General features: G+C 40.5%; 2 protein-coding genes across 2 annotated transcripts; both read left to right on the top strand.

Moving 5' to 3' along the window:
- The first annotated feature begins 16,074 nt into the window (after positions 1-16,074).
- Positions 16,075-20,424, top strand: Mms19 (MMS19 nucleotide excision repair protein). The gene is made up of 19 exons (XM_090171940.1): positions 16,075-16,328; positions 16,400-16,448; positions 16,513-16,616; positions 16,681-16,766; positions 16,827-17,115; positions 17,176-17,237; positions 17,343-17,504; positions 17,564-17,641; positions 17,696-17,770; positions 17,839-18,308; positions 18,367-18,792; positions 18,860-18,920; positions 18,973-19,314; positions 19,421-19,498; positions 19,563-19,671; positions 19,747-19,829; positions 19,890-20,057; positions 20,115-20,275; positions 20,340-20,424. Exons 1-19 carry the CDS (start codon positions 16,241-16,243, stop codon positions 20,365-20,367), a joined length of 2,919 nt encoding a protein of 972 aa, XP_090028066.1. The 5' UTR covers positions 16,075-16,240; the 3' UTR covers positions 20,368-20,424.
- A 130-nt stretch (positions 20,425-20,554) lies between these two features.
- On the top strand, positions 20,555-22,982 carry Uros1 (Uroporphyrinogen III synthase 1). The gene is made up of 6 exons (XM_090171935.1): positions 20,555-20,928; positions 20,987-21,248; positions 21,329-21,403; positions 21,479-21,654; positions 21,720-21,839; positions 22,776-22,982. Exons 1-6 carry the CDS (start codon positions 20,854-20,856, stop codon positions 22,935-22,937), a joined length of 870 nt encoding a protein of 289 aa, XP_090028061.1. The 5' UTR covers positions 20,555-20,853; the 3' UTR covers positions 22,938-22,982.
- The last annotated feature ends 722 nt before the right edge of the window (positions 22,983-23,704 follow it).

Here is a 23,704-nt window from a genome sequence, read left to right as displayed (position 1 = left end):
CGTATCCTGAGGGTGGGCGGTGGCCACTCTTTAACATAGGATGGTAAATTATATATCAAACAATAGGAAATCACATGGCCTCAACAGCTTTTGAATTGGTTTGCCCACCCGCGTATCCTGAGGGTGGGCGGTGGCCACTCTTTAACATAGGATGGTAAATTATATATCAAACAATAGGAAATCACATGGCCTCAACAGCTTATGAATTGGTTTGCCCACCCGCGTATACGGAGGGTGGGTGGCGCCCAAGTTTTAATCCTTCAACTTAGGATGGTATATCTAACGATAGGAAATCACATGGCCTCAACAGCTTTTGTATTGGTTTGCCCGCCCGCGTATCCTGAGGGTGGGCGGTGGCCACTCTTTAACATAGGATGGTAAATTATATATCAAACAATAGGAAATCACATGGCCTCAACAGCTTTTGAATTGGTTTGCCCACCCGCGTATCCTGAGGGTGGGCGGTGGCCACTCTTTAACATAGGATGGTAAATTATATATCAAACAATAGGAAATCACATGGCCTCAACAGCTTATGAATTGGTTTGCCCACCCGCGTATACGGAGGGTGGGTGGCGCCCAAGTTTTAATCCTTCAACTTAGGATGGTATATCTAACGATAGGAAATCACATGGCCTCAACAGCTTTTGTATTGGTTTGCCCACCCGCGTATCCTGAGGGTGGGCGGTGGCCACTCTTTAACATAGGATGGTAAATTATATATCAAACAATAGGAAATCACATGGCCTCAACAGCTTTTGAATTGGTTTGCCCACCCGCGTATCCTGAGGGTGGGCGGTGGCCACTCTTTAACATAGGATGGTAAATTATATATCAAACAATAGGAAATCACATGGCCTCAACAGCTTATGAATTGGTTTGCCCACCCGCGTATACGGAGGGTGGGTGGCGCCCAAGTTTTAATCCTTCAACTTAGGATGGTATATCTAACGATAGGAAATCACATGGCCTCAACAGCTTTTGTATTGGTTTGCCCACCCGCGTATCCTGAGGGTGGGCGGTGGCCACTCTTTAACATAGGATGGTAAATTATATATCAAACAATAGGAAATCACATGGCCTCAACAGCTTTTGTATTGGTTTGCCCACCCGGGTATCCTGAGGGTGGGCGGTGGCCACTCTTTAACATAGGATGGTAAATTATATATCAAACAATAGGAAATCACATGGCCTCAACAGCTTATGAATTGGTTTGCCCACCCGCGTATACGGAGGGTGGGTGGCGCCCAAGTTTTAATCCTTCAACTTAGGATGGTATATCTAACGATAGGAAATCACATGGCCTCAACAGCTTTTGTATTGGTTTGCCCACCCGCGTATCCTGAGGGTGGGCGGTGGCCACTCTTTAACATAGGATGGTAAATTATATATCAAACAATAGGAAATCACATGGCCTCAACAGCTTTTGAATTGGTTTGCCCACCCGCGTATCCTGAGGGTGGGCGGTGGCCACTCTTTAACATAGGATGGTAAATTATATATCAAACAATAGGAAATCACATGGCCTCAACAGCTTATGAATTGGTTTGCCCACCCGCGTATACGGAGGGTGGGTGGCGCCCAAGTTTTAATCCTTCAACTTAGGATGGTATATCTAACGATAGGAAATCACATGGCCTCAACAGCTTTTGTATTGGTTTGCCCACCCGCGTATCCTGAGGGTGGGCGGTGGCCACTCTTTAACATAGGATGGTAAATTATATATCTAACAATAGGAAATCACATGGCCTCAACAGCTTTTGAATTGGTTTGCCCACCCGCGTATCCTGAGGGTGGGCGGTGGCCACTCTTTAACATAGGATGGTAAATTATATATCAAACAATAGGAAATCACATGGCCTCAACAGCTTATGAATTGGTTTGCCCACCCGCGTATACGGAGGGTGGGTGGCGCCCAAGTTTTAATCCTTCAACTTAGGATGGTATATCTAACGATAGGAAATCACATGGCCTCAACAGCTTTTGTATTGGTTTGCCCACCCGCGTATCCTGAGGGTGGGCGGTGGCCACTCTTTAACATAGGATGGTAAATTATATATCAAACAATAGGAAATCACATGGCCTCAACAGCTTATGAATTGGTTTGCCCATCCGCGTATACGGAGGGTGGGTGGCGCCCAAGTTTTAATCCTTCAACTTAGGATGGTATATCTAACGATAGGAAATCACATGGCCTCAACAGCTTTTGTATTGGTTTGCCCACCCGCGTATCCTGAGGGTGGGCGGTGGCCACTCTTTAACATAGGATGGTAAATTATATATCAAACGATAGGAAATCACATGGCCTCAACAGCTTTTGTATTGGTTTGCCCACCCGCGTATCCTGAGGGTGGGCGGTGGCCACTCTTTAACATAGGATGGTAAATTATATATCAAACAATAGGAAATCACATGGCCTCAACAGCTTATGAATTGGTTTGCCCATCCGCGTATACGGAGGGTGGGTGGCGCCCAAGTTTTAATCCTTTAACTTAGGATGGTATATCAAACGATAGGAAATCACATGGCCTCAACAGCTTTTGTATTGGTTTGCCCACCCGCGTATCCTGAGGGTGGGTTCCGCCCACGTTTTAATCCTTCAACTTAGGATGGTATTTTATATATATAACGATAGGAAATCACATGGCCTCAACAGCTTTTGTATTGGTTTGCCCACCCGCGTATCCATAGGGTGGGCGATGCGCACTCTTTAACATAGATTGGTAAATTATATATCAGACAATAGGAAATCACATGGGCTTAACAAATTTTGTATTGCTTTGCCCACCCGCGTATCCTGAGGGTGGGTGGCGCCCAAGTTTTAATCCTTCAACTTAGGATGGTATTTTATATATATAACGATAGGAAATCACATGGCCTCAACAGCTTTTGTATTGGTTTGCCCATCCGCGTATACGGAGGGTGGGTGGCGCCCAAGTTTTAATCCTTCAACTTAGGATGGTATATCAAACGATAGGAAATCACATGGCCTCAACAGCTTTTGTATTGGTTTGCCCACCCGCGTATCCTGAGGGTGGGTTCCGCCCACGTTTTAATCCTTCAACTTAGGATGGTATTTTATATATATAACGATAGGAAATCACATGGCCTCAACAGCTTTTGTATTGGTTTGCCCACCCGCGTATCCATAGGGTGGGCGATGCGCACTCTTTAACATAGATTGGTAAATTATATATCAGACAATAGGAAATCACATGGGCTTAACAAATTTTGTATTGCTTTGCCCACCCGCGTATCCTGAGGGTGGGTGGCGCCCAAGTTTTAATCCTTCAACTTAGGATGGTATTTTATATATATAACGATAGGAAATCACATGGCCTCAACAGCTTTTGTATTGGTTTGCCCACCCGCGTAACCAGAGGGTGGGCGATGCGCACTCTTTAACATAGATTGGTAAATTATATATCAGACAATAGGAAATCACATGGGCTTAACAGCTTTTGTATTGCTTTGCCCACCCGCGTATCCTGAGGGTGGGTGGCGCCCAAGTTTTAATCCTTCAACTTAGGATGGTAAATTATATATCAAATAATAGGAAATCACATGGGCTTAACAGCTTTTGTATTGCTTTGCCCACCCGCGTATCCTGATGGTGGGTTCCGCCCACGTTTTAATCCTTCAACTTAGGATGGTATTTTATATATATAACGATAGGAAATCACATGGCCTCAACAGCTTTTGTATTGGTTTGCCCACCCGCGTATCCATAGGGTGGGCGATGCGCACTCTTTAACATAGATTGGTAAATTATATATCAGACAATAGGAAATCACATGGGCTTAACAAATTTTGTATTGCTTTGCCCACCCGCGTATCCTGAGGGTGGGTGGCGCCCAAGTTTTAATCCTTCAACTTAGGATGGTATTTTATATATATAACGATAGGAAATCACATGGCCTCAACAGCTTTTGTATTGGTTTGCCCACCCGCGTATCCAGAGGGTGGGCGTTGCGCACTCTTTAACATAGATTGGTAAATTATATATCAGACAATAGGAAATCACATGGGCTTAACAGCTTTTGTATTGCTTTGCCCACCCGCGTATCCTGAGGGTGGGCGGTGGCCACTCTTTAACATAGGATGGTAAATTATATATCAAACAATAGGAAATCACATGGCCTCAACAGCTTTTGTATTGGTTTGCCCACCCGGGTATCCTGAGGGTGGGCGGTGGCCACTCTTTAACATAGGATGGTAAATTATATATCAAACAATAGGAAATCACATGGCCTCAACAGCTTATGAATTGGTTTGCCCACCCGCGTATACGGAGGGTGGGTGGCGCCCAAGTTTTAATCCTTCAACTTAGGATGGTATATCTAACGATAGGAAATCACATGGCCTCAACAGCTTTTGTATTGGTTTGCCCACCCGCGTATCCTGAGGGTGGGCGGTGGCCACTCTTTAACATAGGATGGTAAATTATATATCAAACAATAGGAAATCACATGGCCTCAACAGCTTTTGAATTGGTTTGCCCACCCGCGTATCCTGAGGGTGGGCGGTGGCCACTCTTTAACATAGGATGGTAAATTATATATCAAACAATAGGAAATCACATGGCCTCAACAGCTTTTGTATTGGTTTGCCCATCCGCGTATACGGAGGGTGGGTGGCGCCCAAGTTTTAATCCTTCAACTTAGGATGGTATATCAAACGATAGGAAATCACATGGCCTCAACAGCTTTTGTATTGGTTTGCCCACCCGGGTATCCTGAGGGTGGGCGGTGGCCACTCTTTAACATAGGATGGTAAATTATATATCAAACGATAGGAAATCACATGGCCTCAACAGCTTTTGTATTGGTTTGCCCACCCGCGTATCCATAGGGTGGGCGATGCGCACTCTTTAACATAGATTGGTAAATTATATATCAGACAATAGGAAATCACATGGGCTTAACAAATTTTGTATTGCTTTGCCCACCCGCGTATCCTGAGGGTGGGTGGCGCCCAAGTTTTAATCCTTCAACTTAGGATGGTATTTTATATATATAACGATAGGAAATCACATGGCCTCAACAGCTTTTGTATTGGTTTGCCCACCCGCGTAACCAGAGGGTGGGCGATGCGCACTCTTTAACATAGATTGGTAAATTATATATCAGACAATAGGAAATCACATGGGCTTAACAGCTTTTGTATTGCTTTGCCCACCCGCGTATCCTGAGGGTGGGTGGCGCCCAAGTTTTAATCCTTCAACTTAGGATGGTAAATTATATATCAAATAATAGGAAATCACATGGGCTTAACAGCTTTTGTATTGCTTTGCCCACCCGCGTATCCTGATGGTGGGTTCCGCCCACGTTTTAATCCTTCAACTTAGGATGGTATTTTATATATATAACGATAGGAAATCACATGGCCTCAACAGCTTTTGTATTGGTTTGCCCACCCGCGTATCCATAGGGTGGGCGATGCGCACTCTTTAACATAGATTGGTAAATTATATATCAGACAATAGGAAATCACATGGGCTTAACAAATTTTGTATTGCTTTGCCCACCCGCGTATCCTGAGGGTGGGTGGCGCCCAAGTTTTAATCCTTCAACTTAGGATGGTATTTTATATATATAACGATAGGAAATCACATGGCCTCAACAGCTTTTGTATTGGTTTGCCCACCCGCGTATCCAGAGGGTGGGCGATGCGCACTCTTTAACATAGATTGGTAAATTATATATCAGACAATAGGAAATCACATGGGCTTAACAGCTTTTGTATTGCTTTGCCCACCCGCGTATCCTGAGGGTGAGTGGCGCCCAAGTTTTAATCCTTCAACTTAGGATGGTATTTTATATATATAACGATAGGAAATCACATGACCTCAACAGCTTTTGTATTGGTTTGCCCACCCGCGTAACCAGAGGGTGGGCGATGCGCACTCTTTAACATAGATTGGTAAATTATATATCAGACAATAGGAAATCACATGGGCTTAACAGCTTTTGTATTGCTTTGCCCACCCGCGTATCCTGAGGGTGGGTGGCGCCCAAGTTTTAATCCTTCAACTTAGGATGGTAAATTATATATCAAATAATAGGAAATCACATGGGCTTAACAGCTTTTGTATTGCTTTGCCCACCCGCGTATCCTGAGGGTGGGTGGCGCCCAAGTTTTAATCCTTCAACTTAGGATGGTAAATTATATATCAAATAATAGGAAATCACATGGGCTTAACAGCTTTTGTATTGCTTTGCCCACCCGCGTATCCAGAGGGTGGGCGATGCGTACTCTTTAACATAGATTGGTAAATTATATATCAAACAATAGGAAATCACATGGGCTCAACAGCTTTTATATCAGTGTGCCCCCCCCCCCCAGGTCTCCTGATGGTGGGCGGCATCCACTCTTTAACTTAGGATGGCAATTTATATATCAAACGATAAGAAATCACGTAGCCTCAACAGCTTTTGTATTAGTTTGCCTACCTGTGTCTACTAAGGGTGTATGGGTTTGCCCACTCGAATACACTGATGTGGAACTAATATTACGGCCTGGGCCGACTTGTTCAAATTCTAGAATACCAAATTGTGAACTTTGAAAAAACCAAAAAACCTAGCGTTCTTTTCTGCGCGACGAAACCGAAGGTCACGAGTGACGAAGAAAACAAAATTTAAACTTGCAAGTTATCTGGACGTTTGTAAATAAGAACTAATTGTATGGGCACAAGCTAACTATGAAGTAGATGTAAACACTATAGAGTGGAAGAAACCATTTTGGGAGCGGTGATTCCATAATATCTAGACTAGTTGGAACTCTAAAATAATGATGCAGAATTTAGACGAGTGAGCGAGGGGTCCGCCACTTCAAGGAATCAAGTACAGGTAACAGGCCTTGATTCCCCTATTCAGAATCGCGGGAATCTTAAATGTTTCCGGAATCAAAGAATTATCTTCAGATCTGGAATCATAACCGAATCATGGAATCTTACAGGATTTCAAATTCGAATCATTGAATCATCTCATACCAGAATCGTGGAATCACCTCGGGAATCAAACTCTAGTGATGGAATCTTTTGCTGTTAATCATGGAGGATATGAATCAGAATCGTGCCCGCTCGATCGCGCCACTGAATCTTTGCTTGTTCCTCTATTTTTTTCTTTTGTTTGCTACGTAGTTAACAAATCCGTAACGAGGTCGGTGTTAGGATGGGTGGGGTGCATTTGGCCGACTCCTCATATGTCCGAAAGCCCATTTGGCCGACTACTCTTTCAGCCGAAATTATGGTCGGCCAAATGAGCAGCCCATTTGTCCGACTACTCATTTGTCCGACTACTCATTTGACCGACTGCTCATTTGACCGACTGATCATTTGACCGACTGCTCATTTGACCGACTGCTCATTTGACCGACTGCTCATTTGACCGACTGCTCGTTTGACCGACTGCTCGTTTGGCCGACTGCTCGTTTGGCCGACTGCTCGTTTGGCCGACTGCTCGTTTGGCCGACTGCTCGTTTGACCGACTGCTCGTTTGGCCGACTGCTCGTTTGACCGACTGCTCGTTTGACCGCCTGCTCATTTGACCGCCTGCTCATTTGACCGCCTGCTCATTTGACCGCCTGCTCATTTGACCGCCTGCTCATTTGACCGCCTGCTCATTTGACCGCCTGCTCATTTGACCGCCTGCTCATTTGACCGCCTGCTCATTTGACCGCCTGCTCATTTGACCGCCTGCTCATTTGAACGACTGCTCATTTGAACGACTGCTCATTTGACCGCCTGCTCATTTGACCGCCTGCTCATTTGACCGCCTGCTCATTTGACCGCCTGCTCATTTGACCGCCTGCTCATTTGACCGCCTGCTCATTTGACCGCCTGCTCATTTGACCGCCTGCTCATTTGACCGCCTGCTCATTTGACCGCCTGCTCATTTGACCGCCTGCTCATTTGACCGCCTGCTCATTTGACCGCCTGCTCATTTGACCGCCTGCTCATTTGACCGCCTGCTCATTTGACCGCCTGCTCATTTGACCGCCTGCTCATTTGACCGCCTGCTCATTTGACCGCCTGCTCATTTGACCGCCTGCTCATTTGACCGCCTGCTCATTTGACCGCCTGCTCATTTGACCGCCTGCTCATTTGACCGCCTGCTCATTTGACCGCCTGCTCATTTGACCGCCTGCTCATTTGACCGCCTGCTCATTTGACCGCCTGCTCATTTGACCGCCTGCTCATTTGACCGCCTGCTCATTTGACCGCCTGCTCATTTGACCGCCTGCTCATTTGACCGCCTGCTCATTTGACCGCCTGCTCATTTGACCGCCTGCTCATTTGACCGCCTGCTCATTTGACCGCCTGCTCATTTGACCGCCTGCTCATTTGACCGCCTGCTCATTTGACCGCCTGCTCATTTGACCGCCTGCTCATTTGACCGCCTGCTCATTTGACCGCCTGCTCATTTGACCGCCTGCTCATTTGACCGCCTGCTCATTTGACCGCCTGCTCATTTGACCGCCTGCTCATTTGACCGCCTGCTCATTTGAACGACTGCTCATTTGAACGACTGCTCATTTGAACGACTGCTCATTTGAACGACTGCTCATTTGAACGACTGCTCATTTGAACGACTGCTCATTTGAACGACTGCTCATTTGAACGACTGCTCATTTGAACGACTGCTCATTTGAACGACTGCTCATTTGAACGACTGCTCATTTGAACGACTGCTCATTTGAACGACTGCTCATTTGAACGACTGCTCATTTGAACGACTGCTCATTTGAACGACTGCTCATTTGAACGACTGCTCATTTGAACGACTGCTCATTTGAACGACTGCTCATTTGACCGCCTGCTCATTTGACCGCCTGCTCATTTGACCGCCTGCTCATTTGACCGCCTGCTCATTTGACCGCCTGCTCATTTGAACGACTGCTCATTTGAACGACTGCTCATTTGAACGACTGCTCATTTGAACGACTGCTCATTTGAACGACTGCTCATTTGAACGACTGCTCATTTGAACGACTGCTCATTTGAACGACTGCTCTTTTGAACGACTGCTCTTTTGAACGACTGCTCTTTTGAACGACTGCTCTTTTGAACGACTGCTCTTTTGAACGACTGCTCTTTTGAACGACTGCTCTTTTGAACGACTGCTCTTTTGAACGACTGCTCTTTTGAACGACTGCTCTTTTGAAAGACAGCTCATTTCACCGACTCTTATACTATAGCCTGTCCTTCTCTATGTCTTTTGTGTTAGGTTGACTTATAGAACGGGCAATGTATTCTAAGTATTGGCGCCTGACGGCGCCGCTCACTCACTTCGCTCGAGCGCTGGGGGGCCGGACCGGCGCCCCCCCAGCCCCGTTCTTTATAACCAAGCTGGGCCTTCTAAAACGCGACCTAGAGGACAGTACCTAGCCAAACGCACCTAGTATCGTCCAAATGCCAAATGAGCAGTTAGATGAAAATTATGAATAAAAACCAAAAATAATTTATCTATTTTCCTTGCAAAGTGGCATTTTTTATGCAATTCCTAACGAACTCTGGCTCGATCCCGTTGCTTTGTCTCGTTGATCGCTCCGGTGCTATAATACCATAAAACCATATGTAGAAAAAAAAAATTTGGTAAAAATTTAACACACTATTAATACTCACAATAAGGTCTATCAGGATATCTATCACGATCATTTTCATAAATAAACTCATTTAGGTTCCTAATTGAAGAATCACGTTCTTTGTTACCACTAAATGACCTTTCACGAACAAGTCTACCATTAACCGACATTTCACGATTAAAACTGTTATTAAATGTCTTTTCACAGTTGCGGATATTAAACGTCTTTTCACGACCACATCCAGGACTATAACTCCTAAATGGCATTGCCTGGTCGAGGCTACTATTAATCGACTTTTCAAGATTGAGACTATTATTGAAAGACTTTTCACGGTTGAGGCTTTGAAATGGCATTTCACAATCACGAGTTGGGCTTCTAAGAAATGACAGTTCGTGGTTAAGGTTACTGCTAATAGACTTTTCGTTTTTTTTATAAGTTGGGTATTAGTCGCACTACAACTGAAAACCGCCTCCATCGCGTACCCAACTACACGACTCTTACCCGACTCTAATCCGACTGCCTTGTGCTGCTAGGGTACCTTCTTAAGGCCCTTCACTCCGCTGGTATTCGGGGCGATGTCTTATCTCGGCTTTCCGACTACCTTTCTGGTCTTAAGCGGAGAGTTATTCTGCAGGGGCAAGCCTCTTCTTGGAGTGCTGTTGACAAGGGGGTCCCCCAGGGTTCTGTCCTTGGTCCCATGCTTTTTAACATCTTTATTAGCTCTTTTCCCGCTGCTGTGTCGGTCGCTTTGGTATTGCTTTTCACTGATGACACTAAGCTTTCCCATAAAATCAAGTATTCTTCGGATTGTCACGCGCTCCAAAAAGACTTAGAAGCGGTGGATGGCTGGGCCGATTCCCATGGTCTCTCCTTTAATGTTAAGAAGTGCGCTCTCCTCCACCTAGGTCGCAAGAGCCCCAACTTCACGTATTACATTAAGGGTGCCCCACCCTCTTCTTCCCTCTCCGAGAGGGATTTAGGTATATTTGTCGATCCGTGCCTCAAATTCTCTACGCGCACTAATAAGGTTACCAAACGTCTGTCGACTATTACCGGGCTCATTCGCCGTAATTTAAACTTTCGTTCCCCACGTTTAATTAAGCAACTTTACAATCCCCTCACGCCCTCCCTATTCTTGATTATTGTTCCCCTATTTGGACCCCTCATTTAACTACGGACCTATCTGCCCTACAAAAGTCACAAAATCGCGTAACTAAACTAGTTACTAAATTGCAAAATTTGCCTGCCCCTTCTCGTTTCAAATCCCTTGGTATTCAGCCTGTTGACTCGCGTCATAAAATCAATTACCTTTGTCTGTTACATAAATTCTTTTACAATAATTTGGATCTTAACTTTAATGAGTTTTTCACCCCTCAAATCAATTCCCGTACTCGTGGCCATTTTTTAAAATTGTGTAAACCGCGCGCCACCTCTACTACTAGACTATATTCTTTTTCTCATAGTGTCATTACTGATTGAAATGCTTTGCCATCTAATATTGTTGCACAATCTAATTATCACAAATTCCGCTATTTAATATGTGAACATTTATCTGCCTGGTCATGATCTCATTATTTTTTTTATTTTTTTTTTTACTTTTTTTAAATAATTTATATTCTGTTCATGCCGCGATTCTGTATGTCTACGCAGAAGTCCTAATTTGCGGCTATGTATATAACCTCTCTAAATAAATAAATAACCTTAATCACAATCAACTAACGACGTAAGAGTATAAGGGTTTAATTAGGAAATACGGAATTTACGTAAAATTGTGATTATTTGGAATCGTAGTAGAATCTTGAAATCGAGCAGAATCAACCGTTTTTTGAAGGAATCCACGGAATTTACGTAAAATTGTGATTATTTGGAATCTTATCAGAATCTTGAAATCAAGCAGAATCAATTACGGTTTTTGAATTCATCCACGCAATCGAAGGTGAAATCAGAAAACTCAATTCGGATTACTAAAGAATCAGAATGGAATCGTGGAATCAAGTCGGAATCAAATGGAATAAAAGATTTTCCGAATCTTGTACGCTGTTTTCTTAAGTGGCGGACCCATCGCGAGTGAGCCTCTTTCTTTACTGGATATATGGAGGTAAATGTTCTATTTTGGGAAGAAAGTTCAAACGGCCTTGGGTATTAGCCTAGCTGATTATTATTATTATTACTAGGTATTGGCAAAAGTGACATAATTATCAAAAGTGTGTCAATCGGACCTTTTTCTGAATGAATGTTACGAGCGAAATACAAGTTGGGAGGGGAGAATGGAAAGTATGCCTTGGGGAGGGAAGGAAGTTAAAACCAACAAATAACGCCTTGTAGTGACTCGTGAGGAACGGAGGAAATAAGTAGCACTGATCAAAGTTAGTGTATTTTTTGATTTTTCGCCATCTACCTACGATATAATACCATAGACTAAAAAAAAGAGTCAGGAACGCGACAATAAATAGTCTTTTATGTGGTCGATCTCGAGTCGAGCATTCATTAAACCTTTAAGATACGAAAGAACAGGGTTTGTCACACTTTTGGTAAGTACGTCACTTTTGGTAGTGGGTAGATACCAGAGTACTAGGTAGGCTGCTACTGGCGTGTGGTTGTTTGCGGGAGAAAATCGATAAGTTTCTTATTTTCTTTATAATCTTGGTAAAACCTACTAAATCATACGCAACGGTAATACTATACTCCCTTTAAATCCTTTAATACACTAAAAACTTTCTTCAAACTAAAATTTGTTATTTGATAGAATAATATGATAAAATAATGAATTTGGTAAAAAGATGATTAACTACCAAATACACTTTATTTTTTTTATAAATAATTTATATAATAATAATAATAATAATAATCAGCTAGGCTAATACCCAAGGCACCACCTTAGGCCTAAGTCGTCAAGCGACTTTTGAAGCCATTAATTCAGGTGGCCGGGTTACAATGCGTAGGAGGGTGGTGGAAAGCCCTGCATGCCACGCGTTCGAGCCAACAGCTCCCTACACTAACTATTACCGTTAACCTCAACAAGTTTTTATGGAAGGGGAAACCGAAGATCTCGGGGGAAAACCCCTTAAATCAGTGGGGAGAGAACTTGCAAACTCAACGCAGAAGGAGTAGTTCCGAGTTTTCACCCAGTGCCACAAGCTGGGATCGAACCCGGCTCCTCTTGCTGCGAGGCGAAAGTGCTAACCCCGCGATTCTGTATATATACGCATAAGTCGGCCTTTGCGGCTTTGTAGATAACCTCACTAAATAAATATATGTAATAATCAAAAGCGCTTCAAAAACTTAAATTCGACGTTTGTAAAAATCCCGTACACACATCTCGAAATCAGTCTATAAAACCAGAAATTAACATGAAAATCTCAGTCAATTTCTGGTTTCTGAAATCAATTTTTGATTTTTAAAAACCCATGAGCAAAATTTGATTAACGGTCGATGACATCGGGGTTGGCGAGATGCATTTGACAATAAGTTCTTTAGTTCGATTGAAGCCCGACAAAGGGTTGAAAACCCATCACGTCGAGACTAGGAGTAGCGCTAATCGTACAGGTACGTAGCAAGGGCCTTCCACTACTGTACGGAGGAGGGGAGAAATTAATGTTTGGGGATGGAAAGTCTGAAGCCCGGAAGCATCATGAAGGTGACCCGTTTCCCTCATGGGGGGCGACGCCAGTCGGACAAGGGGGGCTAGGGCAACACAGGACCGATGATACTAATGGACGAACAAGGGGATGAAACTAGAAGAGAGTTAGTGATTAGGAGGCGTAGAGTTGATAGCTGTTCCGGCAGACTGAGATGTAAAGGCTTGCGAGGATAAGTCCAGAGTTGAGTTGATTAGAGGGGTGAAGCCTTGAAGGCTTCGAGGATTGGTAAATATCACACAGAATTCGGAGTGGCACACGCAGTAGGTCCATACGGTGAGCTCGGAAAAGGAGGTGGTTGAAATTTTTGAACCGATGCCTGCTGAGGATTATGGAACGCAAATTGTTGCGAGTTAGCGTGAGGATGAGACGAAAGTCCACGAAGGCGCGGTAGGAAATTTGGTAAAAATGTTTTTGGAACGGTACCATTCACGTGAGAGGAAAGAGGGCTGTTCACCAGCATTAATCTTCAAGATAAGTTCTTCCTTGGCTTTGGCAAAACGGATACGCTGATTTGGGGTAAAATCAGAGCGGGAAGCAAGGGGGAAAGAGTTGTCGGCCAAATGCTGCTGGCGAATGAAGGAGAAAATCATCTCCTTATGGTGAGGGGGCTCCAGCAATACCTTGGGCTTGATAGGACGTACGTGGCCGAGAGCCAGCGTGTGGAACGGTACGAAAAATCCGGAAGGACGTACCTGACGAAGTTTGATATACCACACTGCGAGAAAAAGTCAGCAACATCTGTCTAGAGAGGATTCTGAGAAACCAAAAATGCTCGAGGCGACCGATAAATAATATCTTATTGTTGAGGAAAAAAACAACTTTCGTCGTTTCATCAATAAGCATATATATTGATTTAACGAGTTGTTGGAACGCTGTGGTTATATGCCGTATTAATTATTTTGATTAATTAGGCATTTTAGAATTTTCCGAATGAGACCCGTATTTTCAATAGGCCATATCTTAGCAGCCGTTCGACGTAGCCGGAAAACAATGGCACTTTCTAAATATGAATCGAGCCTTGTGAATCCGAAAATGCAGGTTTCAGGGGCGTAACAACATTATTAAAAAAGTTGTCAAAAACGATATTTCGCGTTTCCGGCGGATATAGAAATGCTACACGTGAATCAAGACATAGGAATGAAAGATATTAGTAAAATATTAAAAATAAAATTGGTTTCAACTTGCTATCACTCATAGTTTTTCAGATAATCGCAAATAAGTGCGAAAATCCCAACGGCCGAAGACTTATTTAACAGAGTGTACAGGAGTTCGTTTACTGAGAACAACATATCAGCAATAGAAGACGCCTGTTGACGGTTAACGCGGTGTGGCGAGTCTAAATCCATTTTACCAGTTGACGTCTCAGCAGAGATTAAGGCCGAAATACTGCTTATTTTAGCCGTATTGGACTTTTCAAAGGTAATTAATTTATTTCGGAGATTTAACACTGTGGAGCTACAGCGGGAGATTTCATCATTAGTATTGTCATAAGTAACATAATAACAACAAGTATGACACTTCCTATTGCTTTAATGCTAATTTTCTAACCGAACCTTTTTTCGGCACTGATACTCTCTTCAAGCTGTGACTTGGGCTACGTTCAGCGGGACTCAGCGGACTCAGCGCTGAGGTCAGCGCTGAGCGTTGAGCTTACTGTACGCTTTTTTTAACTTCCGGTTTCTACGTCATGTTGCTCAACGAAGTCAGCGGTCGGAGGAGCAGGTTTTTCCGTTGCTCATCGGTGTCGTGACGTCATTCGACAAAGTTAAAGGAGGGGTAGCAGACGATATTTTGTTCGTTAAGTCAGCGAGCTATAAATCGTACAACAACTTTTAGATTTTTGTGACGTAGCGTTGATTAAAAGAAGTCAACGATAACTCAGCGGTTTTTCTCCGTTGATAGTTGTTGAACGCAGCCTTGGACTCGCGACTTACCGTTTTGGATGACTACGTTTTGATAAAAATGTAAGCCTAATATCGGAGAGCACGTTCTGGAGTCGCGAGGGGCTTTGGCTTTGTTTAGAAGCCCGCGTGCGAATCACGCGTGATAAAAAAACGTGAGCTCGTGGCGCCGATAAAACTTTCTTAATTTTTATCAATTTAGCCTAATATTCCGCCTATCTATCAGAAACCAGATATTTCGGCTTAGCGGAAGTCTCACATATTTTAGACACTAGAGGGCTCTGTGCTTAGAAAACATCTTGATTACGCAATAACTATGAAAATCAGTTTGGTTGTAAATCTCGTTAATTGTCATACTTATAGGTATTATGTTACTTATGGTATTGTGAAGAGTGCTTTCCTATTCTACAAGTCTGTCATTAGCTGAATGTTCCGAGCGGTGCAGAGAAATGTTATCCAATTTAATGAGATCAATTTCTGTCTGTAGCAAAAAATTGAGTATGCTCGATGGTACAAAAGTTACAGGTAAATGGAGTCGTATCATCTATTTCTTCAAACTTTACCATATTGAACAACGGCGTATTTTCAAAAAGTACCCATCAGCAGTGCCGTAACTAGGCAGGTGCGACAGGTGCGGCCGCACAGGGCCCACGACCCATATGGGGCCCATAAATTGAATTCCTGTGATTTATATATAATGGGGGCCCAAAATAAAGTCCTTGCACAGGGCCCATGAAAGGCTAGTTACGGCACTGCCCATCAGCGACAAACTTTACAACCAATCCAGTCAATACCAGAATTAGATCTAATTCTGTCAATACTACTATCTTTCTTCCATGATACTACTGGCAAAACCGTCTCGCAGTTTGAAAACTTTTGGAACCAGAGTTAGCTGACATTTTACTGTCCTTGTCTTTGGCCATAGTGAAGATGTTGATACAATAACTTAATAGAAAAATTTAAAATTTACTGAAAATTCATACTGAGATTTAACGCGGGATAAGTGACTGAATAATGATGCTACTTATAGCGCCATCTAATAGCGTATCCGGGGTATGCTATTAGTACGATTCTTAAACTGGTGCAGAAAAATCAAATACAAATTGGTAATAAATGGGGCCTTCGTTAATTTCAGTGATTAAAAACACCGATTTTGATAATCAATCAACTTTAAACGAAACCATTTCCCTTGTTTTGACAAGTAAAACGTCAAATAATATTTCAATAAATGTTATTGTCTTGTACATTAACTTTTTTCAAATGAAATTACAGTTATCGAAAATGGTGAAGAAAAATTTATTTCGTTAATTGAAAGCTTAGGGTAAGCTTGTCAAATATATGTCCGTCATTTTGTTTGTTATTTACATTAAAATTCCATACAATAGCTATCTTTTGACAAGTCAGAAAGATGATGAAAGAAAACAAGGAACTCGTTTACTAGTTGATATTTTAAATGGCTTGAAAAAAGACTTCCTTTTGGAGAAAGAGGGTGAATAATATTAATTTAAATAAATATGGCTCAACCATATTAATGTTATTTTCTTTTAATTTAGTCGAGCATTTAGTAACCTTTTTCACTGAGAGATTGAAAGATTTCTCTCATATAGTTCCATTTGTGATTCAAGGTCTATTGTGTTTGGTAAAGCCATTAAATTGAAACAAAATAAAATCAATAGTACTAACAATAGCTTAATTTCAGACAACTTATAAAAATTTGCCAGAAGGAGCTGCTTCTGTCATTATTTTATGTCTCTATCACAATCTACACATTCCATCGCAATTACAAAATGAAAGATATGCGTGTTACTCTATAGTGGGAAATTTAATAGGCAGACCGAAACAGTTGCAAGAGCTTCAATCACTTCCTTTATCCCAACAATCTGAAGTGGTCTTAGGCTTTTTACAAGCTTGTGATGGAGAACGAGATCCGAGATGTTTATTATTGGCTTTTCGAGTTGGAAAGATGATTGGGACAAATTTCCCACTTGGTAATATCAGAAACTATTTAAAATTGATGTAACGTCTCAATAACGTTATAAAAAATCTAGGTGCTATGACGGAAGATTTCTTTGAATCATTCAACTGTTATTTTCCTGTTGATTTTAAACCAGTAATACATCTTTTAAACCATATTTAAATTTTAGTACATAATGTCAATTTTAAATTTGTCAATGTAATATAGTCATTTTTCACTAAACTGTTAAATTCTTTGCAGCCAGATGATAATCAAAGAGCAATAACGAGGGAAGAATTGGCTGTCGCTCTTAGAGATTGTCTAGCTTGTTCACCCGCTTTTGCAGAATTTTTATTTCCATTCTGGCTTGACAAAATCGATTCAACCTTAGATTTATGCAAACTAGACTGTTTAGATTTACTGGTATTATCTCAAAGTAGAATAGTTTATAAGTACACTTTTCAAATGCCTCTAAATTTCAGAAAGAAGTGTGTAACATTTATATTAGCGTCAATGTCGAGCCATTTTTGTCACAGATATGGAGTAAACTCAGGAGAGAAGTAAATAATGACATAAAAGCTAAATATATATTCTATATTCTTTGTTAAATTAAGGTTTTGACTAATGATACAAAGTTAGTTGAAGAAACAGCTTTGGAAAGTTTGGCGTGCTTAGTTAGAATTATTGATGTACGTTATCTCAATTTAATTCAAGGCAAAAATTCAAACTTTTATGTAAATGTTTTCTATTATTTTAGGGCAATACATTAATTCAGTTTATATCTAAAGTCTGGAGAGAATGTGAAGCATTATTGGACAGCTCATCAGATGGCCTTAAAATAATTATTGCAATTGCTAAAGCATCTGAACCAGCGGGTTACGCAATTATGAATCTGGGTTTGCCTTCTTTACTGGAAAAAATAAGTCCCACCTCCAATGCGACGGAAGCCAGAAAAGTCGGAGCCCTTTCAGCGATATGCTCATTTCTCAATTTGGATCAGAATGAGAAATTCAGTCAAACTTGGCAAACTTACGGCAGCGAAATTCAAGTTTCTTTGTTTTCATTATGGCACGTTAGTGGGGAAACCAAACTACTCGCAATGCGCGGGTTATCCCTCCTTTTATCTCAGTGTCCAAATGTCTGGACTGATAAAGAAACAGATTTGCTAGTCCAGCATCTAATCTATTGGACCAAAGAACTAGAAAGCGATAACCAGACTACATTAAGGTGATTTTACAATGTAGATGTAATATAAAAGATGACTAATTTAGTAAATATTTTTCAGTGGTTGTTGGAATGATCTAGCTTTGTCATTATCTAAATATGACCATAATATCGTATTAACTAAACTACTACCCATGTGGTTAGAGAACTTAAAATCGTCTTTCAACGTTTCAAAATCAGTTTCGTTGCTATCGGCAGTAGCTTCTACTCCTAACGTGAAAGAGAATATAATTAGTCACATTTTGAATGAATTTGACTCTAATTCGTTAAATATAAACCATTTAAAGTGCCTATTAGAAATTGCTAAGTCCAGAGTTATTCTAAATGATAATATGGAAGAATTATTTAACCGAACTATAACGTTATTAATAGGCAATCGCCTAACTTCCATATTGAACTCTGACTATGATATTAACGAAGTATTTCACTTGGAAATGAAAGAAATTTGTTCACTATTGGAATATGTGACACCGTTGCTTAACAAAAAGTACGTAAGAATACTGAACATTATTGTAAATAGTCCAAATACACTAATCTAATATTTGTTTCTAAAGGAATGGATCGATTTTAGCAGAAAATATGATTAATTTAATCACGACTGATTTAAATTTTAATGTAAGCTGTTATTATTGGATAAAATATTATTATTAAATTTATTTACTTTTAGGAACTTTCTGCAGAACGCCAATTATTGCTGTGTGAATTACAACTATCAATAATATCTCAGCTACCCAAGGAATCGATAAATTCAATATCAAATAACCAAATATCTATATTTACGCAGTATTTTTGCCAATTGATATTAAATCCTAACAATGACAACCTCGCCTTAGTTTTGGCCCAAATATTATCATGCATTTTGAACAAACGAAATGATATAGACGATATATTACGAATTGTGGAAGTGAAATTGCCCACAAGTAATATTTCCAGTAATCTAGTCTTAACATGGATCTGGATTTGCAAAGCATTAGTTCTAAGAGGCCATAATTACAATGCAACTGACAAGGTAATTCTAAATTGACCTCTAGAGTAGGCGTTGGAAATACTTAAGCATCATTTTCAATTGAAACTAATTGAGAGGAAATGATAATTTTTGGTTCTTTTCCTCTTAGCTTCTGGAATTTTTGGGAGATGAAATTTCTGGAAAAATTGCAGCCGAGGGTTTTGGTACTATTTTGGAAAAAGAAAAAGTATGACTAAATTCTCTAAATCCGTTGTTACTCATATTTTTAATGAATTTATAAAAAAATTTAGGTTATGTCTGGATCTTCAAGCGCAAACATTAAACTGTTTTACCAACAACGATTCTTTATGACCACGCATACGAAATTACTGGAAAATTACCAAAATTCAAATAATGACTGTACGTTATGGGTTTTAGGACTAATGAACTTGGCCTGAATTAAATAAATCCGTTATTTAACTTATTTCACAACAGATTTGAAGAATAACTATTTACGAGCATTAACTCACCAACTCAAATATTTGCCAGCCCCAGTTTTGAAAAAAGAACTTCCGCCTGTAAATTAGACTTTTTTTTTATTATACTTTCAACACTAATAATTATTGTTTCTCTTTCAGCTATTACCCATGCTAATATCATCATTGGCAAAATCCAATAACGATCTGTTATTATCTGTATTGGGCTCATTAAAAGAATTACTAAGCACGGATATTACGCTAGCAGTTGATTATTTAAATACGCTAATTAACCGAATGACAATGCTATCCACTCAACATCCCAATATGGTAAAAGCAATTTACCTTTTCTTATTAATTTTCTAAAACTTGAATTTATTTATTTAGATGGGAAGAATTTTAGCACTTGAATGTTTGTACTTCATGGCATTGTTACCTGAAGTTCATACGATCAAGTATGCTAAAGAACTGGTACTAAATTTGAAGCCTTGTTTGGGTGATAAAAAAAGACTAGTCCGTAAACAAGCAACATTAACTATATCTAAATGGTATTCTTTGTCTAAATATTTCCCGAACTACACCACTTTGAATACAAAATTTTAACTTTTTCAGGTATCTTCACATTAACTGTAAAGAATAACTATAGATTTGTATTTAAAATTAGGAAATAAATGAGTTTTTTTTTGTTAATAAAAAATGTCCACGATTTTGCGTATCCAAATCTTCGTACGATTTTAAAAAAGCGCGGTTCTATAGAAAAAATGATATGGTGGCGCCATCTTCTATCGAATGTTATGTAATGCGCAAATGTGACGCTAAAAACGTAGGCTATGTAGGTCTGGGTTAATTTGTAAGCCTTAAATTGTTCTTTTAGTTATTTAATATTTTAATTTAGAATCACTTGTCTACAATAAACGTTCTAAAATGTACAATAATTTAAAATTAATCAGTAATTTGTTAATTCTTTTAAAAACACTAGGTAGAGTATTTTGAGGTAATTTATTGGAAGATGCGTTTTTCCGCTTTGACGTAAGTGAAAATCAAAACTAAAAAAAGCGCCGTCTAGTTTATGTATAGTTAATAGTATTATTAGAATAATCTAGTTGAATAGACCATACTAATAATCATGACGTCTAAGAATACGATAGTATTATTATTAAAATCATCCGACGATGAAATTATACAAGATCCTTACATCGAAGTAAGGTCGTTAGGCCTACAAGTTTAAAATATTTTAAAATTAAATGAAACATTTTTAGGAGTTAAAGAAACACGGTTTTCAAGCCTTCTCAATATCCACGCTTTCTTTCGAATTTCGAGATACGGAAAAATTAGCTCAGAAATTGAAGAACCCCGACTCATATCGGGGCTTAATTTTGACGAGCAAAAGAGCTGTGGAAGCGGTCGCTCTAGCGGCGGCCGCCAAAATCGATGACAATTTAAATTCCAAAGACGATATTATGCAAAAATGGAAAAACAAAAGCGTTTTTGTTGTCGGACCAGCTACATTTAGCGCAGCTAGTAAATAGCTTTATATAATTCACGTTTATAATTAACATTAAACATAATTTAAATAGTTCATTTGTTTTAATAATTATTAGAGCAACGATTATCGCTAGATGGAGTTGGTAGGGAATGCGGAAACGCGGAAGAATTGGCCAAGTTGATTGGTCAAGGTATAATACGCATTTTTTAAAAACAATTTGGGTTTTCTTAAAGGAATACTAACAGCTTTTATTATAACTAAACAGAAGTGCCAGACATTGACGAAAGTAGGCCTTTGATTTTCCCATGCAGCTCAATCAAAAGAGACACTCTGCCTAAAACCCTAAACGAAATGGGAATATCAGTAGAGTGTATTACTTCCTATCAAACTATCCCATCGATAACTATCGAGGAAGATATTTCAAATTTCATACGGCTTAACGTAAATTTTAAAATTGTTTTAACTTAGACTTGGTTTCCGCCATATTTGATATGTTACATTTTTAGGGTTTTCCAGGGGTTGTGGTATTTTTCAGCCCCTCCGGTGTCAAAATGGCGTTACCCGTATTACGAAAAGCCTTCGATAAGATTAATCCTAATCGTGGATCTACAAATAAAAATACTCAGGTAATTATTAACGCAACCGAGGCTTAACACACTCGTAGTCTATAGACAATATTCGAAAGTGCACGCGTTAATGTGGCATTGATAATTACGATTTTCATTATTCAAATAGGCTCGTGGCAATTTTGGGGATCGCATTAAGAGCGGTATTGCGTGTTTACTCCTAATTTCACGTGCGGTCCACATGCCGATAATTTTTAGCTTTAATCATTTTTCTCCCCAACGGGAATCACGTGACTCACGCGAAGCGCGGGAAACGAGAAGAGGGCGTGGTTTTCCGATCGGCATCGGTGATTATTCCCTGCCCTTTGCAAAAACAAATTTGGTCAAAACAGCTCGCCGAAAAAAAATGGGAGGTGTTTTTTTTTTAGTTACAAGTTCATTGGCGAGGGGTCGCCTTAATAGTCTAGTAAATTAGCGCGGATGAAAAGATACGCTCTAAGTAAAAGAGAGGTTAAACAGAGCCCTCTAGCGGTTTTTAACGAAAAGTTCAGAATACGTCGATAGCGCTGTCAAGCTAGCTTGACAAAGCGGTACTGTTCGTTGCTTATAACCTCGGTAAAAGATGGAAATGTGTCAGGATTTCCACTCCCTCTTTTTCCCAATGGGATTTTAACCCCTAACCTTACCCTCCTGACTTTCACACTATGCCTAGGCTTTCAAATACGAGGATAAGTTACGCAATTGCCTTCGACTGGCGGAAAGATAGCGATCTTTAACGCGTTATGTATTCTCGCTTTATCCGCCAGGTGTCGGGTTTTAGAAGGTGGGGAAAATGTTAGACGCCGTGACGCGTTTTTTTTTTTTGGGGATACTCCCCCATTTTTACGCCAAGGCCTAGGGTTATTTAGGTGGCCGCCACAGCGCCACTATGTTATAACTTATTTTTGATTGAACTATATAATTTTTTTCATTAAAATTTCCTCGTTTCAAAAATAGTTCGCGGCGATTGGGCCATCAACGGCGTCCGCTCTTCGAGAGTCTAGTCACATCTGGTGCCTGCAATCGGAAAAATCCGAAACGGAAAATTGGAGCATTTGTATCGCCAATCAGCCAAATCCTGTTGGTCTATCTCTAGCTATTTCGGACATTTCGCGCTAAAAGCTTTTTTATTTAACATAAAAATAAAATATATACGTTGGTTGATTGATAAGCACGCTTTAAAAGCTTGTTTGAATTTTTTTTCTGCAAAATAAAATGTACATTATTTCAACACACGTTTCAGTTTTTCGATTTCTCAAGCACTTAAATATAGGCGTTAACATTTTCAAAGGCGAACATATGCTAATTCGTACGCTAAAAAATATTACTTAAACCAAAGGCCTACTAAGATTCGAATTCAGAAACGCCAGTTTGCTTTCGGTCATGGACGGACGCTTAGCGTAAGTCTATAAATAATTTCCTGAAGCGCGTGACTTAGTCGAAATAAATACTGATAGCTTGTGACGTAAAATTGACGTCATACCTAAAAGAGACAAATGCATTTTATGAGAAAAATACGCGACTTAAAGGACTACAGAATCTTCTCACTCTGTCACGTGTTTCATTTTTACACGCAAAAAGTAAAATTCAGAGCGCCACCTGAAGCGAATAATACGCAACAAACTCGTACCCTCCTCCAAAGGGAACGCGCACCGGCGCACGGTAACGTAGGCAACGCTCCTACCGAGAGAATAGCGATACATTTCCACCCAAGTTCCAAGTACGTGCCTTAAAACGTAAGGACCGGTGTCGAGCTAAAGATATTAGGCCTAACGTTGTTCGCATATTATATTGACTGATTTCAAAATTACGTTTCTGCACGTGACAGTACCTTTAAATTGTGGGGTATTGCAGGCGTATTTACCTGCTTTTATACCCTAACATGA

The sequence above is a fragment of the Leiobunum rupestre genome, chromosome 4, assembly GCF_980474605.1.
Source record: "Leiobunum rupestre chromosome 4, qqLeiRupe1.1.hap1, whole genome shotgun sequence".
In the NCBI taxonomy this organism is placed as follows: Eukaryota; Metazoa; Arthropoda; class Arachnida; order Opiliones; family Sclerosomatidae; genus Leiobunum; species Leiobunum rupestre.
Note: the sequence above shows the minus strand (reverse complement) of the source record. Positions and strands in the feature narration are given on the sequence as shown.